The sequence below is a fragment of the Hyalella azteca genome, unplaced genomic scaffold, assembly GCF_000764305.2.
Source record: "Hyalella azteca isolate HAZT.00-mixed unplaced genomic scaffold, Hazt_2.0.2 contig14296, whole genome shotgun sequence".
In the NCBI taxonomy this organism is placed as follows: domain Eukaryota; kingdom Metazoa; phylum Arthropoda; class Malacostraca; order Amphipoda; family Hyalellidae; genus Hyalella; species Hyalella azteca.
Window position 1 is genome coordinate 17,035 of NW_025944187.1, and position 27,310 is coordinate 44,344.

At 40.4% G+C, this 27,310-nt stretch overlaps 1 protein-coding gene across 1 annotated transcript; it reads right to left on the bottom strand.

The window, feature by feature from the left end:
* Nucleotide 1: 1 nt before the first annotated feature.
* On the bottom strand, nucleotides 2-26,656 carry LOC108664756 (homer protein homolog 2). The gene is made up of 10 exons (XM_047884020.1): nucleotides 26,563-26,656; nucleotides 13,442-13,598; nucleotides 10,829-10,960; nucleotides 10,049-10,133; nucleotides 9,482-9,619; nucleotides 4,859-5,032; nucleotides 2,463-2,616; nucleotides 1,297-1,484; nucleotides 667-824; nucleotides 2-187 (listed from the first exon to the last, which is right to left on the bottom strand). The coding sequence occupies exons 1-10, from the start codon at nucleotides 26,634-26,636 to the stop codon at nucleotides 2-4; spliced, it is 1,446 nt and encodes a 481-aa protein (XP_047739976.1). The 5' UTR covers nucleotides 26,637-26,656.
* Nucleotides 26,657-27,310: the final 654 nt, after the last annotated feature.

A 27,310-nucleotide genomic window follows, 5' to 3' on the forward strand; every position in this document is an offset into this window, starting at 1 on the left:
CTCATGTAGTAAGCAGGTGGTTGAGCTCGTTGTGCAGCGCCAGCAGGTCTTTGAGTCTCTCACTCAGCTGTTGGTTCACACTCTCCACCACGTTACGCTGCGTGTCCTGCGTCGCCAGCGCCACCTCCAGCTGACTCTGCGTGTGTGCTGCCTCTACACGCAGTTGTTCGTTCTCCTCCAGCGCTTGCTGCACAGTAACTCGTGTATAAGAAACTACTCAGCTAGAACAAGCGTCTAACTCAAGACTTAAACCCTCTCAGTATTTATTTTTACACTTTGTAACCTACCACGCCCGAGAATACGAAAGGAATGCCATCCAACAACTTTTTTTTTATTACAGGACATTCAAGCCTACTTCTCTATCTCTGATCCGTATAAGGAGAGAAAGCCTTGAACCTAAACAGCAAAACTCGGGGTCAAGTATGAGGCATTACAAGAAAAAATTTCGTCTCAGCACAACGGGCAATATTATGAAGATAAAAAATATATCAAAATTTCATATCGTTCCAGAATAAGCTAAGTATAATTCACTAGACATTATTAGTCTTCGACATAATAGCATTGACTTCAGTGATGAAATTATGCAGTGGCTCAAGTGCAATAAGGAAGCTATTTAACTGAATTATACTTCACAGTAGTCACGCTGGTTGTAGAAGCGTAACCCACCTGCAGCCTCTCCTTGTGGTCATCAGAAGCTCTGGAGCGTATGAGCTGCGCCCTCAGGTCGTCTACGGTGTTCTCGCGCGCCGACAGCTCCCCCTCCAAGCTCGCGATTTTGGAGCGCAGGAGTTTAATCTCCCCGGCCTCGTCTGACTCGCAAATAACTGCACAATGTGAAAAAATAACAAATTATGCCTTGACAAAATACAAATATACCGAATCGTAGAGCATTTATGTCCATGAACAAGTTCAATGTTCTACCAGCCAATGATTTAGGAGCGGTTGACAATGTCCGTACATCGTGGGACAGGCCTAACACTTTGTTTCAAATTTAAAGTTAAGAGAAAATTGCTTGGAGCAATTTGCTTTGCTGCGGCCGTGTACCGGACCTACTTTATTGTAAAATAACTCAAAATTTCGTCCACAATAACCGGGTTCTCGAAATGAGTCATACAGGAGTAACCCCAAAGACAACGTGCTAAGGGTAAGCGGTGATAACGATCCTTGTTCGGGTAGGTTAATCACTACTGAAATAAGCGCTTAGTGCCCATGCAGGCACTGAATAGCAGCTCTGCACCGAATATCAGCTCTGTAAAAAGGTTCAGAGGACAAGCAGAGAGTGTGGACGTTACTAACCCCGTCCACCGCCGCTCTCCAGCTCGAGTATCCTGTTCTTCATGCGCGTGTTCTCCTCCTTGTACGTCTGGAGCTGCTTCTTCCACTCCTCGACGTTGGCGGTTGACTCCTGCAGGGCGGATGTGAGGCGAGCGTTGGTCGTCTTCAGGGAGTTCAGCTCGATCTCCCACTTCTTGGCGTTCGCCGAACTGCCGTACAATCAATCAGACGAGAATTAAATATGCGTTTGAAAATTACTTTTTAAAGACAACACTTCAAAAGAGGCAATTGCCTCCGATGTTACACATGTACAATGAATTTCTACTTTTATTCTTATATATTAAAAAAATTGTATTTAAAATTTCTCTTTATTAATCAGAAAAAATTAAAAAAATTTTGATTATTTATTCTGTCACTTGATTCGAGCATTGTCTCCAAATTTACGCAAGTGTGCAAAATTTCAGATCGGTTGGACAGGTAGAAGTGTATTAAAAAAATTTACTGAGCGATCCTCTATTGGCAAATTTGAGTTATTGCTGCTCACACACAGAACAGCGATTGAAAAAGGAGGCTAAAAAATCGGTTAAACAAATGTGCAAACGAAAATGCGTCCGAATGGAGGTAGAACAACCTGTCGAAATCCATTTCCATTTCACGTTTGGAAGGCTGAGACAACCAAGAATGAATTCAGCAACACAAAAAATTATACTCACTAGCACCGATCAACCTTTTACTAGTTGATTCAATGATCAATAATTCAACATTTTACTTGTTGATTCCATGATCAATAAAGTTTAGAATATTGTTTACCCTCTCAAATCTTAATAGAGGTAAACAATTGTTTACCCTCTCAATGATCAATAATTCAATATTTTACTCGTTGATTCCATGATCAATAGAGTTTAGAATATTGTTTACCCCCTAAATAGAGGTAAACAATTGTTTACCCTCTCCATGCTTAATAATACCGCCACTATAATGTATAAGCACAAGACTGCACTGCAGTTAACATGCGTTTAATGCAATGTTATGTCTCACCTCTGCGCAAGCGCGAGCTTGAGTCTGTCGTTCTCATAGAGGGTAAACAATTGTTTACCCTCTCCATGCCTAATAATACCACCACTATAAAGTATAAGCACAAGATTGCACTGCAGTTAACATGCATTTAATACAATGTTATGTCTCACCTCTGCGCGAGCGCGAGCTTGAGTCTGTCGTTCTCATACTTGAGCTGAACGTGCGAGTCTACTGTAGGGGCGCCGCCCCCCGAGCCTCCTTGTGATATTTTGTCGCCCGCACCCCCGGTCCCCTTGTGCTTAGGGCTTTCGTTGCCTTGCAGACCTGCACGTCCATAAATATAACTATCATACGCTCCTAATAAAAACATACATAATATCATGATGATTAAATTTAATTAATTTAATAGAGCAAGATGATTTAATTAAAAAAATGGTTAATGGTCGTATAAAAATATTTTTTCCACACTAAAATAGGAGTTATAGATTATAAAAAAATTATCCTGTGAATCTCGATATTCGAATGAATTTGATTGACATACATAAATGTACAATGTTCAAATCAAGAGTATTTTGTGTGGAGATGAAGTTCACATCCAAGGCTAAAAAAAGCATATCATATCGAGACACCCAGAATAAGGGTACCCACACAGTGAAAGCAGGTTGCCAGCGTGCTGGTTACCTGCTCAGGCTGGCGCCTGAAATTGAAATAAATAGGCCTGGCGCTGGCATAATCGTACAGGTTTTCACTGTGAACACTTACATTATTATCCTATGTTCATTCTTGTGGCAGGTTGGAGCAGGTTGCCCGCACGGGCAAACTGTGTGGGTACCCTAAGGTCACTCAAGTGCATAAGGTGTTACGTTGTTTAGGTGGGCATAATATACAGCGGTCTCATGATGGAAGTGAGTGGGTGAGGTACAATATTCCGACACACCAATAACATAATACTCAAGGGCACACCTAACATTCATTCCAGGCGAGGACACATTTAACTCATTTTTAACATTCAATTAGTTCTAACACATCATACAACGAACTTGACTTAACGACATGATGATGGAATAGAATACAATAAATCACAAGGTATCCTCTGGACAAGCAGTTAACTCGACATTTGGCAGTATCGGAAATCACCATAATTAAAAATCGACGCAAACGTTTGGCAAAAATGGTCACTCAAAAATCGACAGAAATTCAAAAGTCGCCGCGACACACGCATTAATGTATGCGTGTTAAATAATTTTGCGCGTTTTAAAGCAATTTTGTTGGTAAGTCAACCCTCTCAGAAGTTGACGCTTCACCTGAAACTGATTAAAGTCAACTTCCGGAGCACCACTGCAATGATAACTTTTCCGTGAAACATACAATTAGAATCCACATTGATTAGACTGAAAATTCCGTATAAATAAATATCATGTCTTTGAATTCGCCAATGTGAATAATTCATCATATTCCATTCTAATGATAGAACTCGTATAGCACGCGATAATCAAAAATATTCGCAACATAGGGTTTAACCCAACGCAAAAATTGCTAAAATCTTCGCTATTCGTTATTTTGTCAAAACTTAGTTCAATTTGTCATATTCTATCGGGACCTGAACTTTATGAGTTCACAACGACAAAACCACAACAGCTTAGAATTGTTAACCAATAGCATACATTGATTGATGGTAAAAAATTTCTTCCATATACAAAAATATTCCGTCAAACAGAAGAGAAATGTTACACAGCTGCTGCACAGTGCCGCTTGCTGATCACTCAACAGAGCTTTCAATAACAAGATCATAGTTTGTGTGTGCCTGATAAATACACGATCAGTCACCTATTTTAAGGAAAAGCCTATACTCGAATGACAACACCTATACAGTTCCATCAAACCTTGACGAAGATACGCGCCCGATAAAATGCTCAGTGAAAGCAGTAATAAACTGGCCACTAAACGCCTGCACAATTCTATATAATGTATGGCACCCGGCTGCTTCTTACGTCAAATGTGAAGAAAATGTGCTAGCTAGCGCTGATTTTCGTACATAGATTATACTCAATGCACAAAAAATCCCCCTTCCCGATATAAATTTTACGCTGAATTTACAAAGTTGTCTCATTATTACCTTTAGGCTGTACATTAACCCTCAGGAAGTAGTTAGATAACACAGCGACTTACGTGACTTCTTCAAGAGGCTTGTAAAAACACAGAGCTGTTGGCCCTAAACTTCTCGGTCACTTCATCTATATGAAGCGGTTGATACCAATTCGTTTTATAATCGAACGAAAAACTATAACGTATCATCGTCGTTCGATTATTTACGAAAATGAACATAGTTTACTATAATGCTCTCGTATATACTATGCTGTAATGCTTTCATCATGAACAAGTTTCAGTTTCCTAGGCGCAAGCATGTATCTTCAGCAGATAATACTAGCTTTATAAAGCAGTTGCATTGTAAGCGAAAAAAGGTACTATCACGAGAAAATACAAGCGTTATAAAGTAGTTCCCGTGTAAGCGAAAAAAGATGGATAACAAATCGTAGATTATCGTGCATATTTGCGGGCATTTTACCTTGATTCATGCCACCCTGCAGCTGCTGCTGCTGCTGCTGCGACTGCTGCCCGACGCCCGCCGGTCCAACTAAAGATGAGCCTGACAGTTGTCGCTGGTGCCTATTGTTGTCATTATTTGCTGCTTGTTGCTGTTGTTGCAGCAGCTGTTGCTGCAGTGACATCTGATCAACACCTGCACACCCGTCGTCAGGGCCAAGAAAGCAGGCAACCATGTTAGGGTACGCACACAGTGAAAGCAGGTTGCCAGCGTGCTGGTTACCTGCTCAGGCTGGTGCCTGAAACCATAGAATACAGAAGCCTATTCGTACAGGTTTTCACTGTGAACACTTACATTATTATCCTATGTTCATTCTTGTGGCAGGTTGAAACCATAGCATACAGAAGCCTATTCGTACAGGTTTTCACTGTGAACACTTACATTATTATCCTATGTTCATTCTTGTGACAGGTTGAAGCAGGTTGCCCGCGCGGGCTAACCTGCTTCCACTGTGTGCGTACCCTTATTCCTCGCGCTTCTTTACAGCGTAACGATCAAGATACAACTCCCCCGGTTAAACTAACCTAATCATGAATAGTTCGATGCTTCACGTATTCAGTATTAAAACTCGTTCGTACACTAGTTCGTACTTTTAACATGTCTGTGCGCTAGCGGTGATTGGTCGGACTTAGATAGATATAATCCCTATCTGCATGTGTCTCATAATTGCTTGACTAATTTACCTAATTTTACGTTTTTAAATTGATAAATACGTTAGTACATGGACACACCAAGCAATGAGGCATTGGCACACCGCGTGCCACAAAAATATATAATAGGATATTCAGCTCTCAGATATTCAAATTAACTTTTATGCGGCCCTCATCCCTGAGTAAAGTAAATGTTGAGTCAACTAAGAGGGTGAGCGCTATACTAGTCTGCCTGAAGCCTCGATCGCCTCGAATAATCAAGTACAAAGGAAGGAACTCATTGGTGTATGGCACTCTTTACATTACAATACATATGTACATAACGATGTAATACATAACGTTTTAGACAACATCACATCAAACACAACTCTACAGTTACCACTTAAAAAGAAATAGATGAAGTTTAATTAAAAACGCCCTCTGGACTATCAGCGGCCATTCAGAGTCCACAACAAGAAAGAATATAATAAAAGATACAATGACAGGCCTTGCAAACAAAACACAACTCTAAAAATAAATTTTCATGCTTCAAAGGCTGGCGAGACGATAGGATGCACATGAGAAATTTATTGAATCTATTATTCACCTTAAAAAAAGTTAAGAGATCGTAAGTTCATCAGCCAATCATTGACGGCCTTTCAAGCAAAATCCACCAATCATAGACAAGAAACTAGAGCGTAAGTACTTACGTTCACTTAGCGAGTTTGGAAAGTAAAGGCACAGGACTAACAATTTAAACGCCACTCCATGCAATCGTATTTGCTTCCCCATCCAACATTAAGCTTATATCGCCAGATTAAACAATTGCGCCGGGGTAAACAATTGGAAAGCAACTCAATCCCAAGCAATCTGAATTGCCTTTTGATAATCCGCTTAAATGGCGGAAAATCACGAAGTTTATAGGATTAGCAAACTAACACAGAAAACGATTAAACTATACTAATATAGATGACGAGATATTATCTTTTGGCTTTATAATGTATAAATATTTAACACTGCCAACGCACGAATAGATAATAATCTGGCAGGCAGCTTAAAAACAGCATCACCATTCCGTCATATAGGTACGTACCTACATCTATGGTAACGCAACCTGTTATTGGTAGAGTATCTGCCAGATATATTCTTGCTTCACTTGCTTCATCATCACCATTCCGTCATATAGATATATCTATGGTAACGCAACCTGTTATTGGTAGAGTATCTGCCAGAAATATTCTTGCTTCACTTGCTTCATTAATTTATGGACAGCATAATGCGACCAGGTTACCAGTACAAAGATCGTCAGCAGATATGTAACACTGGAATTTAGTTACACAAGCCACAGAAAATAAGGCGAAACCATTCAATTGTTACGAAGAAATGAACATCATAATCAGAGTATGAGCCGAAAAGCATTATCGTCACATTAACTAATAAGTAAGATACCTCACTGTTAATGTATTGAGATGACTCAATTACCGCTGCAGTATCACATCAATGCAGCGCACTCACTTGACAAGCTAATATTGTGTATGTGACGACCCATTGAACGGACAAATTCACTTTTCACATAAATATATATTCGAGTGGGCAATTTGGTTTTCACGTAATATTTTTTCCAGCGGGTGGTTAAGACGAGATGGCTGTCGTTAACGCCAGTCTTGGAACAATAATAAACCATGTTAGCTATATTATATATAAGCCATATGATAGTATATAAGCTGTATTAATAAGCCGGGTATATAAGAATGAAGTGACAAGCCTGCACCGCTGGTGCCACGGGACGCCTGGGGCCATGTGTGAGTGCGATGTATGTAGCTCCAGTAGAGGTGGTCAGCCGTTGTGGCTGAGAAATCGTAATTTTCTTTAGAAATCGTTTTTTCGTAGCCGGCTCTTTGTCTTCTCGAATCGTTTGCACTAGAATTAGCTTTATTATGGTTGGCATTGTGGCCAAACTCTTGTAGATTCGCTGTACTTGAAACGTGATTTCGAGGGTGGGATATGTCGAAATTTTTCACGCCAACATCGTGTTTGTGAAGAACATTACACTTGACAGACCTCCATGTTTCTTCATCACGAGACCTGCTCATAGGCTGGTGTTCTTTAAGGCTGTTTTCCAAGGATTTTTCAAAGTTTCGTTCATTAGGAATCATATTAAAACAAGTGAAATTTTCTGACAATGGTGAGTTATTCGTGGATGAAAGTTCAGTGGCACCAACAGATGAGTATAGCCGTGCGATGTCTGGGCCGCTACTGCGCTCGAGTCTCGACTCGTGAGAAATAGTACAGTCGCTCGAAATACTCTTATTTTCTGCAGATGGAATAGCCGAGTCAAAAGAACGCGTCATTAGATTTGTTGTTCTTGGCAGCAACATTCGCTCGTGAGAAATTCTACAGTCGCTCGAAATACTCTTATTTTGTGCAGATGGAATAGCTGAGTCAAAAGAACGTGTCATTAGATTTGTTGTTCTTGGCAGCAACATTCGCTCGTGAGAAATTCTACAGTCGCTCGCAATACTCTTATTTTCTGCAGATGGAATAGCTGAGTCAAAAGAACGCGTCATTAGATTTGTTGTTCTTGGCAGCAACATTCGAGGTCTCGATGCAGTTCCAGTTTCGTCTGAATGTTCGTGAGAATCAAGAAAGCAATTCTGAGCTCGTGACGCATGCAAGGGCTGCTGTGAGGCCTGAACTGCCTGCTGTGTTCGAAGCGCTGTTGTGTGTTCGATGTTCTTAGTACAACAAGGAACACCACCGCAGGATTGTCGGGCAGAACAACAAGGAACACCACCGCAAGATTGTCGGGCAGAACAACAAGGAACACCACCGCAAGATTGTCGAGCAGAACAACAAGGAACACCACCGCAATATTGTCGGGCAGAACAACAAGGAACACCACCGCAAGATTGTCGGGCAGAACAACAAGGAACACCATCGCAGGATTGTCGAGCAGAACAACAAGGAACACCACCGCAAGATTGCCGCGTAGGAATGTTCAGTTTAAGGTGAGAAGGTCGACAACTAAATGTTGCGTTTGCCAGTTGATATTTCTTCAAGTTTTGGATCAGCAAATCCAATTCTGCCGTGAAAGCCCAATAATGAACGCATAAAAAATGTCGAACTATTCCGAACAAAACGCTGCACTAAATTACAAATCAACAATCCAGGAAATCATCACAAAATTAATGAAAATAAAAAATTATTGTAGGCGTGAAGTAATTACAATAGGTAATTACGCGAGGCAATTTATAATTGGAAGGCGTTTTCAAATCGAAATTAATGCACCTTTTGACCCTTTTAATTTTCGGCAAGAAATTTGTTTTTATTTCGTAGCTTCAAAAGCTGTAAGTGAACAACATGCATCGATCATGAAACTACGTCTTTTAGAGATAAGAAATAAATGTAATGTCTACGTCAACATCACCAAGACGAAAATCTACTACCAAAACAGTGTATTGAATTATATTTGATACACGTAATGAAAAATCCCCGTAGGAGAAAGATTATCTATTAAAATAAGTTAAGATTATCAATATCAAAGAAATCCTAACAACACAGGCAGTTGAAGCATTCATACAACAGAAACTATACGCCACGCATGCGTTCATGCGGAGCGTGCACGAGAATAGCAGCGTCAGGGCAACCGTCATGCGCATGCGGGGGATGAAGCGTCAACATTCATTATCAATTTCCGAGATAGTGAACAAAGTATGTTACTTTAGTAGTATATATACTATAAAGTAAGGTTATTTAGTAGTATATATACTATAAAGTAAGGTTACTTTAGTAGGTTATAAACTATGAAGTAGTGCAGGTGTATACCGACAACGCAGCATCAGCATGGCGTCAGCACCCCGTACCTGCACTCATGATGCTGACGTCCAGCATGGCGTCAGCACCCCGTACCTGCACTCATGATGCTGACGTCCAGCATGGCGTCAGCACCCCGTACCTGCACTCATGATGCTGACGTCCAGCATGGCGTCAGGCTGCTGGAGTTTGGAGCGTGCTGTGAGCGGCGATGCTGACGCTGACGCGGGGCCGCCGCCCCCCACCGCCGCCGCCGCCATCCCGACGCCGCCCCCGCCACCTGCACGCCACACCACACTCACTAGCCTATCCCTTCAACTGAACTATGATTAATTGCCAATAAATAAATTTGAAACAAAAATAAATTTAAAAAATTGAATATCAGATCTCAAAATTAAATTAATAAATAAAGAAAAATATTATAAAGAAAGCTAATAAAAATTAAATAAAAATAAATATTTTACTCTTCGCATAAAGTGACACGAAGTTGGGCCAAGTCGTAGTACCATCTATCAACGAGGCATAGAAAGTAAGAACAATGCGTTGTAAATCTTGCCACAAACACTGAGTAAACACATTAAACAGGTTCAGAAGCATAACAATATCACAGTTGAATTATCAGGTTCAAAAACAAAACAATACCTATCACAACTGAATTATCGTATCACATTTCATTAATCAAGAAGAGTAGCACAAGAACAGCACTCACCAGGCAGCGACGTGTTGCCGCCCAGTGTGCCGTTACTCTTGCCCGTCCGCGTCGCTTCTTTCACTTCTTGAAATTTCTCTATAAACTGCAAACAGGAAAACAAATTAGTAAAGTTGCACATGCAAATCTGAGCATTTTTATTTCAAGAAAATACATATTAAGAAGACGATCCACCGTAGTCAAGTTTGCTGATGTGAATCTTTGGTTGCACATTCTTTTTCTCTTATCGAATTTATTTTATGAAGAAACAAGATTGCATAGTATCTAATTGACACGTATATTCAACACGAACAAGTTTACCTTATTTATAACGAAAATTAGACCAATCTTCCCCTCTCAAATTAAACGACCTCAATTAAACAAGATTTGTCTAATAATTTCCGACACACAGCGAAGGACATCCCCGAAGAAAATATAATATCCCCGACAAGGATATTTGTTATCATGGAGGTTTATATGGAGGTTTATATTTTCAGGATTCGTACCGGTATTTAAAAACAAAATTCCATGACTTTTCCAGATTTTCCATGACCGGTAAAAACCCTGATTATGGACATTATATTATAATGTAGGTTCATTTCGTTCACAAGAGAAGCCCAATATCCCGTAAGTATATAGCAGCGGTAACCGAGGCTGCAACTGACTTTGTTGAGCTCTCCTTCCGTGGAGAAGCCGAGTATACTTACGTGTATTAGAATATTAGTTATTATTAGAATATTAGTTAGAAGCTGAGTAATATCACGTAAGTATATAGCAGCGGTAAGCGAGGCAGCAACTGACTTTGTTGAGCTCTCCTTCCGTGGAGAAGCCGAGGCCGTAGACGGTGTTGGCGCGCATGTCCGACCACTGACCGAACTTCTGCGAGGTCTTCGTGAACATCATGTTGGGGGTGATGGTGCTGTTGATGACAGCCTGTACAGGGTGGTTAATAATGAGAACATCACTACACATCATGTTGGGGGTGATGGTGCTGTTGATGACAGCCTGTACATGGTGGATAATAATGAGAACATCACTACACATCATGTTGGGGGTGATGGTGCTGTTGATGACAGCCTGTACATGGTGGTTAATAATGAGAACATCACTACACATCATGTTGGGGGTGATGGTGCTGTTCATTACCGCCTGCATGAGTAGAATAACTTCCCCAACCCTTATAATTGATTGAGACATTTCACCATAAATAATACTTGATAATAATTAATAAATTATTGTTTTATCAAGTGACTCCGGAAATAAGTACAAATAACACACGTCTGTCATTGAATACAGCAATACCTCCATACACCGATACTAATGATGTAAAGTCCGACAATATTCATCATTCAATAAAATAAATTAAAATGAAAGCCCACACACACAAACATCCAAGTTCCTACATGGCATTGCATCAACATTAAATCCTCGGTTCCGCAAGTGATGTGAGAGAAATGATTAAAGAGTTCGAATTACGAATTCTAATTAGCGGTTACGGTAGGTATATTTGGGGAGACTGAGCACATCGAGTTTAGGGTAAAATAGAGAAACGATGCTCGGCTTGGCTTGCGGGTTGTGGGGTATATGCTGCGAAGCCAGCCTTAGTGTACAGTCCCGAACTATAGTGGGCCACCTGTGTGGCCGTGCGGTCTTCAAGCCAGTGTCGTGTCGGGTGTCTTGTGAGTGAGACCAAGTTGGTGGTCAAAGTAGTGTTGACGTGCTAGGCGCGACTAGCAAGAAAAAATAGTTCCGATGAGATTTTAAAAACTACCAACAAGTGTAAAATTGATGACAAGATTCTGAAGACACCAGCGAACCTCTGTACACGATTGAGCGAAGATCGCAGAAAATACGACAGAGGACGATTTTGTAAATCAAGACACTATTCGGATAATCTTTTACCTGACCCGAGTTGACCGGCACATAGAGGATTATGAACTATTCGAAAGTCCCGAACTCTAACACCGTTCCGATTTCAGCCGTTTAACAAATCTCAAATCCCAGCAATATTATGAACATCATAAATGAAAATATCACAATTTCATATCGTTCCCAAATAAGTCGAGTGTAATTAACTAGACATCATTAGTCTTCGACATGGTAGCATTGCTATCTGTAATGAAATTATGCAGTGGCTCAAGTATTTAGTTCTCAGCAAAAATGTTCGGATCATCACAAAGTATTCTTTATTCAAAAGAACTCTGCTCATAATTTATTGAGGAGTAGAGCGAAATGAACGATGAAAATCTTCTTCAAGGAAACAGAATGAGAATCTTCGCGAGAAATTTATTTCCACAGAACTCAGAACTCCAGCCCCGGAAAATATGCCTCGATCGTAGTTCCGGGTTGTCGAATGAAACTCGCCTCTCTTGCTCCGAGCAAAGAGAGACCGCCCCTCTCTTCCTCCTGAATAACCTCCCTGCTGTGCAAAACTCTTTCTAAAGCGAGCGATTTGTCTTTTCGGTACTAACAGCGAACAGGATTTTCAGGCGAGACAGCGAACAGGGATCTTCAGGCGAGACAGCGAACAGGGATCTCGAGGCAAAATAGCGAACAGGATTTTCAGGCGAGACAGCGAACAGAGATCTCGAGGCGAAACAGCGAGCAGGGATCTTCAGACGAAATAGCGAACAGGGATCTTCAGACGAAATAGCGAACAGGGATCTTCAGACGAAATAGCGAACAGGGATCTTCAGACGAAACAGCGAACAGGGATCTTCAGACGAAACAGCGAACAGGGATCTCGAGGCAAAACGCAAAGTGAACTGAAGTTGTGGTGCAAGGAATCATAGCAAGATTGCTTCACTATGCCATGCGAGCAGAATACCAACAGTTTCTGCCATATCGCGCAGCTTGAAACTCCAGCACATACATCGCTGAACAATCACCTTTTTTGAAGACGAATTCACCACAATGTAATCTTTGCACAAACACTGTCCCACGACGAAATAGTTACACACAAATTATGTCAGCACGCCGTAATCTTTGCCTATAAGTTGTCACCACCCCTTTTTTTTTTGCACGCGAATTGCGACAAGGCGACGTATTTTTGCACACACATTGTCCCACGCCGTAATCTTTGCATTAAAATAATGCCACTGCCCGTGACCATAACTCAGACTGCGATCACACACAACCCACATCATCGTACCTTACCCGCACTTTTAATGCAAACCGCGCTTAAATTTTTCATATAGACCCATCAAGCATAGGCCTGTATTGCATAATAAACCGTACTTCAAAGCATTCTTAACGCTGCTAATTTATTTTATTTCTTATTTGTTAACTATAGATTAGAGACTGCACTCTTAATTGTTTATTGTACTACATGAACATGTAAATGGTACATGTGAAATGTGTTGTGTGAAAATGTGTACAGTGTACATTATTCACGTGAAAGGGTCGAGTACGAACCTTGGTGCCTTCCACGGAGATGATCCTGTAAAGCTGTCTGGTGGAGTCGTAAAAGAAGGAGACGGACACGGCCGAGGACGAGGCGGGTATCCACGAACGCTTTGTCTTGGGGTCGATGTGGAAAACGTGCGCCTTGCAGGAGAAGATGGGCTGCTCCCTGCAAATGATCACAAAATTAAATAAAAAAAACGAACATTTCTTTAAACTAATCATAGTAACAAACATTTCAGTTACATGGTTCTTTCTTTATACTTATGTTACACAATAAATTACAATTTGCAGACATAAAAATGAATTCAAAATCAAGTTCTCTCAACTGTCTCTGCAGAAGCATATCGAGATTTGCATCTTCGCACTAATCATACAAATGAAGAATTAGTTCTCGCTTTGAGATTTACAAGAAGAGCTTCGGTGACAATGAGCAAGTCTGTTGTTAATTAGCGCAAGCCCCTCCCTTCCCCTCCCCCACGCGTTGTGATCACGTTGCAGGAAGTGCAGGAGAAGTTTCAATAAATTAAGTATTTCATTAAGTATTCGATGAAGTCTCGAGTTAACTCATTGTGTGCTGTTTGACTGGGCCTGAGGACCAAACGGGCGGTCGACTTGAGCGTTATTTAAACTCAATCAAAGATCGAAGCACATTTTCAGCTTCACATTTCATGTCCATTGCAGAATATCACACGTACAGAAAGAATTTAAAAGCAAAGAAAACGCCAAGAAAATTCACCATATCGATATTGAAAACGTTTCGGAGTCCAGCTCCATCATCAGTTCGACTAAACTAAGTTTAGTCGAACTGATGATGGAGCTGGACTCCGAAACGTTTTCAATATCGATATGGTGAATTTTCTTGGCGTTTTCTTTGCTTTTAAATTCCTTGTGAACTTGCGATTTAAGCAGACTAATGATATAAGTACTTACGTACAGAGAGATAATAAAAATTATTAAAGTTTTTTTTTTGTACCAAGAATTCTTTGAGGGTGGAGCGCCATTTGCTGTTGCACGGACTCGGTTGAAAAAAGCTGCCAACGGATGTTAGTGTTTTCCTGTCCTAGAACCCCATCGCGCATTATCAACTATGTTATCCCTTCACTCGCATTGAGCGTCAATTGCACAATCCTAATTCAATTGACAATACTTTCAAGGAGCATAGTTCCTCGAATTTCTAATATTTTCGATAGTTTTACACCAAAAACTGAAATTTCTATCAGGTTCCCAACCTGCTTCCAGCCTACGCCTCTCTGGCGATAGCGCTACTCTCGGTTAAACTAGTATAAGGTTGACCCATCAGAAGCCCATTTTTGCGGATGTAGTTCGTTGTTCGCCTGTGACGCGACTGATCTCAATGACGTCACGGGCATTAACCAATCACCTAAATGCGATGAAACCAGTCAACCAATCCGTCATGGGAATGACGGGTTTGTTTACGTTTCTCGATCTACGTGACGTAACAAGTAAGCTGAACTGAAAAACGGAACTTCTCGTGGGTCAACCTTTTCAACCATGGTGCTATTAATATCTGTGTTGGAGTGGGGCGCCGCCAGAGCATCAGCAGTTTGAGAAGCGATTTGGAGCAAGTTTACCCGAGTGAGAGCGACGCATCGCTCCACAAGCTGAGGCGACCTAAGGTCGTGACTGCGCATACTAAACGTCTCCCATCTCACCAATACGAAGTTCACTCTAAAGATCAGCACACTAACAACCAGATACATGGCCAATAATGGAGCCTACATTGCTCGGTCAGAACTGCACAAATTAGCATTAAAGATAGAGCGAAGTCTCAAAAATTGATGCTCTAAGTCTAATTTAACCTTCTACAGATACTACTTCAACAGAATCGGCACGAACATCGTAGCTTCTTGCGCAAACACTATGCAAGAATAACATTAAAACATATATTATACTCCATCTTTGTAAATCAAACTTGATGAATTTTGCGATACAGTTCAGAAGGAAATTTTTGTTGTCCCTTTATGATTATTTTTATTTGTATTATTACTACTATTTGTCGTTTGTTCTGAGTTAATACTAAAATTTCAGCTGCCACATCCGGTGCTCCGTTTATTGTCAAACTTAAAACCTTGCTCAGAAAGCGCCGTTATAGTTTTAGTGTTATAGAATTGTAAATATAAAGATTTCCGGTAACTTCAGTTGATGATTTAAATTCATGGTGCAATATCTACTCTGCAAGTTGTATACACACGAGTTCTCTAATTTTTAGCTGGTCTCCCTAAATTTCCCTCAGAGAATATATAGGGGAATTTTCTATGCATTTTCTGTGCTGTGAAATTCCAAGTGAATTCACGAAACACCTAACACGTCCGAACTGGAGCTTTTCAAGAGGACTCCTCAATCAACGTTTACAAGGGCAGAAAATATTTTGACATCTGTCGCACACCGAGGCCACTTCGCTGCGAGGGTTAAAAGGTATGCTCGTCCATTAGCTGCGACGCTTCATGCAAGAGCTTCTCCGTTAAAACAATTGTAAACAAAGAACGATCAAACTCGTCTATGAAGGTTTATTCTTGATAATTCAGAGGCATTCATTCAATTTCATGCTCGCTGCTATCAGCTAGAGAGAGCAAGAATGCTTAACTTTTCTAGCGATTTCAAAGTTCCCCTAACTTACGAGCGATTGCAGCACAATTCTTCCCGCTCTCGTATCCCACTAACGCTCTCTCTCTCGCCAAAATAGTTTGTTTCACCTTTCAACAAACATCTCCCGTTTTGCATTAAAAGTATTTTCTCTCAAGTGCCTGAACTTCTAGGACAACATTCAGAATTGTTCCCGTGCAAATATTTGACAAGTCTATAAGAAATTATCAACCCACCCAGGGATTGATCTTGAATTCATCCTTTCTTAACAATGAAATTTTTAAGATAACATATCACTTGCTGTCTTCCCTTAAAGCATAAACTAGGCAGTCGGAATGCATTACAGCGTTCTAAATGCGATAAGAAATAAATTAGCTAGCACAACTGTCAGCTTTGAAGCGCGTGTAGAGAATTCATGGCAACTTATGCATACAACTCGTCAGGTGACTAAATCTGATAATTCAATTTTTGGGGAAAAGGATCAAATTACCATCATTCGGGTGCGTAGGTTTCAAAGTTGCTATTATTACTGAGTAGGAGCGATGCATAGTTCTTACCTATAATAGACGGACGACAATGAATGAAAATCATTACGATATTACAATCTGAACCCCTATTACCGTGGACTAATTTTCTTGAACTTGCATCACATAAGAATTAATCAGTGAGGGCAGCAGTGACGTTTTTATTAGAGGAGACGTAAATGGGAAGGACAAATAAAAACGTCACAAAGAGACGCAGAGACGCTGTAATGGCCACACACGGCCGTTGAGCGCCTGCTAATGAGGCATCAGAGACACCCTCGGCCACTCACCCTCTGGAGGATCAGGAGCAAAGCCATAAACAAAACAAAAAAAAAAGCTTTAGCGTATCAGCAAAACTCACGGAATATAATTGAATAAATGACGAGCACAAGAGTGCATTTTTTTCCATAAATGAGAAAATGCGCTAAAAATCCATCCAAAGATGTAGACATCGTATACAGGAGGGGCACCAGCCTGGCCAGACACTGCAGCGTTCAGAGCTACAACAAAGGAACATAAGGCATCGAACCATTTGTTATAGAGAAAAAATCCACAAATCACAGCCATGGGACGTAAAGTTGTCACATGGTCACAAAATATCTTCGGATTATATGTTAAAAATCCAGAACCAAGATTACCAGGATTATTTGTTAAGAATCCAGATCAAGTGGGATAGTCGTACAATTATAATCACTAATTAATACTTAGAGAGCAAAAAAGGCCTCGTAACCACCGAAATTTCATACCTAACTGTTTGACTGCCTTTTTTTCCAGAAGCATCCTGATGGTATTTTTGGACTACCATGAATGGAAATAGCATGTATTTTATATGCGCATCCTGATGGTATTTTTGTACTACAATGAATGGAAATATCATGTTATTTATATGCGTGGTTAACAGGGCGAGTCGGTAGGCAATAAACAACGCGCAGCACGCAGTTTAGGGCGCTCAGTTTGCATGAGGGTAAAAGGGGTCCGAGAAAGAAACGCAGCGCTCGAGAAATGCTGCATTTCAAGACATGTTTACTTTACTTTAAAGTGAATCGACGATCGTACAATTACTCTTCCACGTGTGGGTTGGCGAGACATAATTCACAACCCACAGGCAGATATTTATCCGGATTCCATCAAACGTTATTATCAATGCAACAAATAGAGATTACTAAATTATATGCTACATAATAGGAAAACATGGCAATAACCGTCAAAAATTTACAGCTCAGCTGATGCCATCCGTGAAAAGAAAGAGGGAGCTTAACATACTTACATATATTTTAGAAAATATAATTCTGGTCGCTATATATATTTATAGAAAATATAAACATTATATATTATAACATTATATTATTATAGAAAATATAAACATGGTCGCTTTGATCCGCCAAGTGATGCAGCTTCGACGTACCGTCCAAACCTACCTGAAAAAACTCGTATTGATAATTTTTGTTACACTTTCTTTCGAATTCCCTGTAAATCTACTGATATTTGTGCGGTACGATGCAGTAAAGAGCTGCAATTTGAAACGGTAATGAGAAGCAGCAATAATGGTACGTTTAAATTGCATTTATACAAACAGCGGAGCGAATACATCAATGTAAAACACGGCGCATTAATGACAAATATCAACGCCTGTCGCCGGGAACAATTATGAGTGAAACTCAAATTTATTGGTAATTCAATCCAAGTGAAGCTAAAGAAACAGATACAATCAGAACATAACAGATATCCAGAGATAAATGACGCATACAAATGTAGCGAAAACTTGGCGAACTTGAGTAAATAACGAATAACACATGGGGCATTGAGGCATCACATGATTGAATAAGATTAAACATTTTACAAGAAAAAAATATTATGATAACAATCGTATATAACAAAATTATTGATTACAAGAAAACAATATTATAAAACAATAGAATAAAACAAAATTATTGAGCATGGAACGACAAGAAGGTTAACCGGCAACAACATATAAGTGACCGCGCTGTGAAGTCGAGCCGCTGGCGTCAGCTGTGGCGAGCGCGGCAGACCTGCAGTGCCGTACATCGATCCGCGGGCGCGGCGCTCTGCACCCTCTGCACACTGCTGCACATGAGTCTGCTCACAGCAGCGGCACTAGAGTCTGCTGCGCGCTACAAACCCCGGAATCAGCACACAGCAGTTGTATAGTGTCTGCAACGCAACTGCATTATAGGCATTATAATTCTTCACACGCTTTCAAACTGCAAACGCGTAGATACTAAATACAGCGGTAAAAGTGTCAGCGCACAACAGCAATATAAGTTTCGGCACGCAGAAGCAGTAAGAGCTCCGGTAGAAATGAAATAATAAACATATCCCGACAGATCATCTTTCCTTGGCTATCTTCGTGGAAAATCTCAGCGCAAAAAACTGTAATTTGCCGGGCGAGAGAACCCGCACAAGCAAAAAAACCTTCGTCTGTCAACGACAGCCCAGGTGCTGGTGAGGCATTAGTTTCAATCAGCAAGTCGGATAAGTGAGCCCGAGAGATGGTATCTGGTATATACAAGCTGGCATCGTGACAACAACATCTCAACTATATTATAGTTGTTTGTGATGAGAATGAGATGAAATATTATGATATCTTGAAGGTACAATATAAAATTTTCTGTATCGTTGAAACTCACAATTGCTAATTGCTTTTGTAGTTTTGAAATCCCAGCCCACGAAATGTGCCGCTCAATGGCAAGTTGTATTTACATTCTAAATTAAAATAATTCTTTATCAACATCTGAAATCCGATATATATATATTTTTAAAGCTTTTTAGGTTTTCTAAAATACTATTAACACCAGAACAATAATCGTACATGATTCACGAAAAATTATCAAGTTCCGTTATTTGAAAAACGCGAAAAAAATTAAGCAGCAACAACTGCAAATTAGTCATCCACAAACGATAGCCTCGAAAAATCTCGCAGCAACCGCGGCACTAATTCTTCCCGCCGCTCAGCAGCGAATATGAAATGAGAATGCTCATAGCCTCATCCCTTACACTTTTTACGGTGGAAAATTGGGAGAATTTCTCACGTAAAAACACTAGACTTTCTAAGGGCTTTTAGATGGCGCCAAATGATGGCAAGAAAGGATTGCAGGAACGCAATATCTCAACAATCTGGGCAACTTAAGAAAACGCTATAAAATTTTCAAAGAATGAAAAGTTTCACGCACTAATTTGATGCAACTGGAGAAAATGAGAATGAAACACTTTCAAAAGACGAAACAAAGGCCAGTTTGGCACTTTAGCGTTCAATTTATTTAGAGTTTTATAGCCTGTGAAGCTCACCATCTGCCAAGGAATAGGGAAAATAAATGCGTATTATTTTCCTCATGGTTTGGAATGAACATAATCAGCCTTAGTCGTTTCCTTGCTGTTTTTTTAAGTCATACAGTGGCATGAAAGATGACTCGGGAGTAGGTTCAGGCAGGGAAATTTTTGTTCATGACGATGTTGAAATGAAGAAATTTGGTCGATGATCCTATAACTACGGAATGTGAATAAACAGGAGGTGTATAATATCATTAAAATCGATTCGGAAATGCAGTGTCCATGGCAGTCTAAATCCTGTAAATTGCGAGTACCTATACCAGCATATCACTTCATCAAGGGCATGACAACAGAAAAGAAAAATATGCAACAATTTTCGCTGCAATTTAGGTAATAAGTTTCTTAATTGATTTTAATGGAACTCGGCTCGGAATTGCAGTAGCGGAGGGAGTCTTAGAAACTTGCATACAAAAGTCACGTATGTGAAATAGAAATAGTAACTTTTCCCGCACGAAAACGTTTCAGACCTCTTCAATGTTTTCCACTAACGTCTGAGACGAGTAATAAGAGCAAGTAAATTCAAAACATAAACAGTGGAGAAGTACACACATCTAATTCCGCGGAACCGAAACGTGACATAAAAATATTTGCGCAGGTCCCGGACAACGCAGTCCAGTGACAGGCAGGGGACGCACAGGTCCCGGACAACGCAGTCCAGTGACAGGCAGGTTTCAATGGGTCCCTTTGGAAATTATGTATTCAACATTCAGCACTCTTACCTTCATGCACATCCATCTTCAAAAGCAAAACACATTCACTTTGTCATTGAACGAAATTTAAATTCACGTTCCTTATTCGTATTTTCTTAGAAATTCTCTGTAGAAATATGTACATCGTTAAAAGTACTAGGACTCACAAGGCGCATCAATGGACATCATAATAAAATTCTGAGCATAAGAGGGAGCGAGCAACACGTTCAGGCACGAGCGCAAGCACTGGATGAAGTTACAAAATAAACGGGAGCAAGCAGCCGCTCAGGCACGATTACGATCACGGGATGAAGTTAAGCAAATATCCTGGGAACACAGAGACGCTTGTATTGCTCCCCTCTGCACGGGTGCAGCTTCTATAGCAGCCGCACAGCGGGTTGCATCTCAATGCGATCACCCAAGGCGTCATGTCAATGCCTTCACTAAATCTCATGATAGTTTCCTTTGGTTCATGCTACCTCCACCGACAGAAGACAGAAATGCTGTATATAAATTACTCCGTGCACTACAGCTCAAGAATATGGCGGAAAAATCAGCGGGTTAGGTATGATCCGAGCAGAGATTTTTTGTACTGGTTCAACGATTTCCCCGATCACTTCCAAAGTATTTGGCTCAATTATTTGCTTAATTTTACAATTAAACCTGCTAACTTTGTTTGCATGTTTCCGACGAAACCTACTTAGAAATTGAAATGGTGGTAACAATGATATCTAAACTCGTCCACTAATGCAAATTTAATTCGACACGAGATACTATCTATAGTAGGAAGCGAAAACCAGAAACGAATATACTCATATATAGGGACTCACCTGCAGTTCTTACGAAAGCAAAGGTTTTTCATAACAGATTTCTACAGACAAACAAGCGGTACACGTTCTGTAGATACTTTTCTCATAACTGTCTTTCCCTGTGTCGAGTTCAGCTACTTCTACTTCAATGTTTTTTAAATGGGTTGCAAGCTGCAATAGCTCGTGCAATTTTAACAGCAACCTGAGCGCAATCTGTGAGGTTATTAGCATGGGACTTCCGTCCTACCGTCTAGCCGGCTCATCACCGCAGATTTAAGACTGTGAACGGAAAAACATTAATTGTTGGTAGTGATCATGAAGATAAAGTTAGAGGAAAAAGTCAGCTGAATGGTGAGCTATACCGAATGGCATGGAGAAATTAGCTGAGAGGTGTAATGAACTGAGTGAAATAGAGTGAAATGAAGAAGATTCCTAATATGAATGAGACGCAATTGTAAAAGGAACGAAGATGAATTATACCATCAACTTCAATCAAATCCGTATTTACCTAAAACTAATATATTCGATCAATGAATGATCAAATAAATGAATCACGATTATTTGCCGTACCACAGCAGGGTGGCCCAGTGGTTAAAGTTCAGAGTACCAAGATTGGCGCAGAAAGGCGCGGGTTCGATCCCAGCTCTGTGCGCCAGTTTCTGGTCAGAATCGGAAGGAGGCCGGGCGGTTAAGCACAGCAGAATTGAAGCAGTGAGTTGCGAGTTCGAGACCGCAAAATGCTGTGAATGTTCTGCGATGTTAAGAATCGGCGACAGGCCTACGGCCTAATAACGCTGAAACCGCTATTATTATTAATAAAAAACGAGTTATGACCAGTCGTTCGACGACCTAAGTTAGTGTAGGAGGTTGGGAATAAAGATGGTATTTAAGGCTGGCATTAACATGGTACTATAGAGCTGGCGTAGGAGGTTGGCAATGTTAGGGGAACAAAAATGGTATTTGAGGCTGGTGTTTACAGTAGGTGACNAAAATGAGTGAGACTTTGTCTAAATAGCGATGCACTTTTTGCCCTTGTGTGGGTCATCCTGACACAGTTTAGTCCGGCAACAGGGCGTATCAGTGCTACGTCCGCTCTCTGCTCGTGTTGCGGGCAAGGAAGTGTGTCACTATTGGGACAATATAACTCATGTATTTTTCTGAGTGATAGCAACACAGCTGCCTACCCTCGCTCACGAAGCCAGGAGGTTGGACATAATAATCATGCAAGTATGACAGTTCATCATGCAATTGTGCCAGTGATGCCTGCGAGGTGACAGGACAATTTCAGTCAGACGAGAATAAATCAGTTTGTTTATGGCAAGTGGCCTGGCAACTTAATGGGAGACTGGCGACTCCATGAAACTTCTGACGGGATTAATGATGTTTAGTATTTGATTCAGATTCGCTACACTTTACTGGAAGATTTACTATTGCACGTTCATAGTAGTTATTGCATACAGAAGCAAAACAATCAGAAGGTCTACTACGGTGGTTAAATGTTTTTGAATTAGAATAAAAAGTAAAAAAAATTCAGAAAAATCACATTTTCAGCAATAACTTATTGCTGAAAACTTTCAACTCAACTTATGTAGTGACGATTGCTCTAAATTATTATTTCGCAAACATATTACATCACTTTATTCATCCAACAGAGTTCGTAGAATGAAGGGCTCATAGGTAAATGAAATATATTATTCAATGAAAGATTTAGATTTTGAATATGTGAGCTTATCAACGATAATTTTAGTCACTTTCCAAAATACAAGTGACACAAAATTTTGATTTATGGTACTGTCGCTTATATACGAATACAAAATAAACAATGCAAATGCGAGAAAATAACAGCAAATGCCTTATCAATCATCACGCGATAGTGAAATTTTACAGATAATGGTCGATGATGTCGAACGCACTTCATCAAGGGCGCATTTTTAGCGCATTTTCTCATTTATGGAAAAAATACACTATTGTGCTCGTCATGTCCGTCTGTCTGTCCGTCCGTTCGTGACCTCACGTTTTCGTCGACGAGAAAATGCGCTCTCTGTCACTCACTGCAGTGAGTACTGAGTTATATTTTTTCTACTTATACACGCCTTTAGGCCGGTTCGAATAATCGAACCTGGGGCCATACTTTCAAAACTCGCTAAGTGAACGTAAGTACTTACGCTCTATTTTCTTGTCTACGATTGGTGGATTTTGCTCGAAAGGCCGTCAATGATTGGCTGATAAACTTACGATCTCTTAACTTTTTTTTGAAAGTATGGGCCCTGGCGAGTATCAACGGCCGACATCTCCAGTAGAGGAAGCGGCCATAAAAAGGCAATCGGGAGGACGATATCATCGAGGCTCGAGTAAATTGGCACGCGACCAGAAAGAGGTCACTTCCGACTTCTCCTTGAGCAAGACCGTAATCTGCTTCTCGAAGGTGGAGGGGTCTGTTCGAGATAACCCGTGGTCTCAACATCTGCGAACGGTCAACTGTAATCCCGGAAAATGTCCCGGAATAAATGTCCATGTCCCGGTATGTAGTCCCGGAAAAAGGAACAAAAACCTGACCCATGTAACACTTGAGTCGGACTCGAATTTTAAACAAATACTTATTCGGATTGTTAGTAATACAAAGCGTAAAATGGATTCAAAGCTTAAAATTAGTGTTTTTTATAGAAGCAAATTTCATGTGAATTGGAACATGCATGGAACAATTTCATGGAACATTTGTGAAGTAAATATATTGATGAGAAGCCATCATTTGATTTTTTAAAACCTCGTTATTCTGTAACAGGAATCCAAGTTTCACTAAAACACCCTTGACAAATTTTTTAATGGAATAAAATCCGTTGGAGTAGTAACTTTTATACAAGTTTCTTGTGCGGCTTTTCATACAGTCAAACTGAAACGTTACTCGATGCGCATATAAGAGCACGCTCCTCATGCGCGCTGCACACAGCAACGAAAAAAAGATCAGTGAGAGCAATTAGGCGTCGCACGAAGAGTTTACTCGAAGTCTGAGCTGGTGTTTACTGAGTACTAAAGCTGTTGTTTACAACGATCCCAAGATAGAACCTGAGTGCTACTTTGGCACGCGCGGGGGTGCAGCGTCAGCTCACGGAAATATTCAACTCCAGCCGCAACAGCAGCCGACTGGCTGCAAAAAAATATAAAAAAAAATATATATATATTTAACTCAGTACTCACACTGCAGTGAGTGACAGACAGCGCATTTTCTCGTCGACGAAAACATGAAGTCACGGACGGACAGACAGACGGACGGACATGGCGAGCACAATAGTGCATTTTTTCATAAATGAGAAAATAGGCAAAAAACGCTTCTATGAGCAGCTATCATACGGGCTCACGAGCATCAGGAACGCATCAGCAGCCTAGGAAACAAGGAATAAATAAAATACGAGTAGCATAGAATACAAATGCGACAGTCAACAAAATAGTGCAGTAGTTCAACAAGAAATGTGCCCTGGGAGTGTTCGAAGAGTCCAGTTTGTTGTGTATTGTCACTCAGTCATGCTCGGAAGTGGTGGTTGTCTCAGTCACTCTACATTGCTGGGGTAAATTTATAAATTTTGTGCTCTTTTGTCGGTAACTCAAAAAGGAAATTTGATGCAGAAATTTAATCGAATTGCGTAAAACACGATAAATGAGAAGTATTTTCTGAGTCATGATCTCATGTTTCTCTGTAGAAATCGTCTTGACAGAGAAATGTTTACGGAGTTTAGTTCATCGTACGTCATTGTGAAACATGGAAAAACCTTTCATTTTAGATGCAAGAGGAAGGAACATTTATTGAAAAGTATTCTGCAAATTTACTATGATAAAATTAGGGCATGTTTTCAATTCAGGCAATGTTCGAAATGCAATAAAGATTTGACTTGTAATGCCATTCGGGTTGAAAACTAAACGATAAAACTCGAGAAAACAAACCACAACATTCCTCCAAGTTCACCTTACAAAATAAACATGAGAAAATACAATGTTAATATTAATGATATGGCTTCATTTAGTTCCGAAACTTGAGGCCGAGAACACAATTCTGGGCAATGTCAGCCTCATAAAGACGTCTGAGCTCATCGAACGACAGCAACAAATGAAGAAACTTTACTTAACAACTGCACTGCGCTGCTTAGAGTTACGGGCGAGGCAGGAACATTGTTAGGAAGCTAAAGCAATGTATTGACTCAGTCCAAGCAGGACAAATGAAGCGGAACACAAATAGGACGATTAATGAACAACTCCTTCACTCACAGAAATGAGGGAGAGTTTGTCCAAATACCGATGCATTTTTTGGCCCTTGTGATGTTCATTCTGACCCAGTTAGGCCAGGTAACAGGGCATATCAGTGCTACATGTAACAAGTGTCACTATTAGGATAATATTACCTATTCATTTTCCTAGTGTACCAGCTACATAAGCGAGTCCACGTACATACGCGCGCCAATGATACCTGGAATAAATGCACAGGCAGGACGTAAATTTATCCAGTAAGTTTCTTGTTACGATGTGACTTTATTCGTGATATTCTTGTTACGATGTGACTTTATTCACGATATTCTTGTTACGATGTGACTTTATTCGTGAGTTTCTTGTTAAGATGTGACTTTATTCGTGACAGTCGTCTTTCATCAACAAACATATCTGGTATTTAGAATTCGTCTCACTGCTCAAAAAATATTGTCAGGATTTTCTTATGAATGTAAGCAGACCAACCCAGCACTGCTCGGGATAGATACGTAATATCTCATATTCGAGAATCTCAAATCGCGTCATCCCAAATCTAGCTAATAACTATAGTGCTTAGAAAATAGTATTAATATAAATAAAGAAATTTAAATCCCGACATGAAGGAAAAAACGCTCTCGAATTGCCCAATATAATTATTTACGGTGCCAAACTTCAACAAGCAAACAAATTTTCGTAATAAAAATACGTTACAACATAGCACAAACGTAATTTCCGTTCACTCCACGAAGATTTCAATTCGTAAACATGATACATAAAGTTCATCTTATTAGCACTCTTCACTGATAAACTCTTTTAACGAATACATTAACATAGTTAACATCACTGAACAAAGAGTGATGATGGACGGGAAAATGTGCCCGATGTTACACGCGTCCACCACAAACTGTGTTAGTCATAATCACCTTTTGCGGCCCAGCAGCAGGGAACAGAGGTAGAGCTGTTGCACTTGTTCGGAGGAGAGCTCGCCTACAGACATAATCACCTTTTGCGGCCCAGCAGCAGGGAACAGAGGTAGAGCTGTTGCACTTGTTCGGAGGAAAGCTCGCCTACAGACGTCGTCCCGGTGCTCATGATGGTGGCAAGCAACACGCACCATCACGTCCAACTCTGCGTGTCTCGATAGCGCATTCCAAACACTTACAAATCACGTTTAATTTCAATCCATGTTAGAGTTTTGGTGGAGTAAATTCCATACGTGTCTCATAATTAGATAATAATTCTGTAGAACGAACGCCAAGAGTTTATTTTCGCCCTCATAAGGTTGTGTCTGGGTGAAATAAACAACTTTAATTCAAATCGTTGGTTTTGTCGACCTCCATAAAAAATGATGCTAACAAGAATAAATTCACTATAGGCTACACGACGGAGGCAGATTAAAGAGAAGAGGGAAAGAAAACGAAAAGTTTCCTCCTTAAAGATTCAAAATGGATTAAATTAAAAGATAATCAGCGTATGGACTTGCCATGCGATGCATAGCTCAAGCGTGAGCAGATAGCGGACAAACGAATGTTCGCCGATAGCGTTGAGGGTAAACTATCCTTTAAATACAAGCATGGAATACGTGGGCGCACAGCCGTGGGTTGCCGTCACTCAAGAGAGCTGACCACAGATTGGATGAGGATTGCTGTCGCGATACTGAAACATGATCAC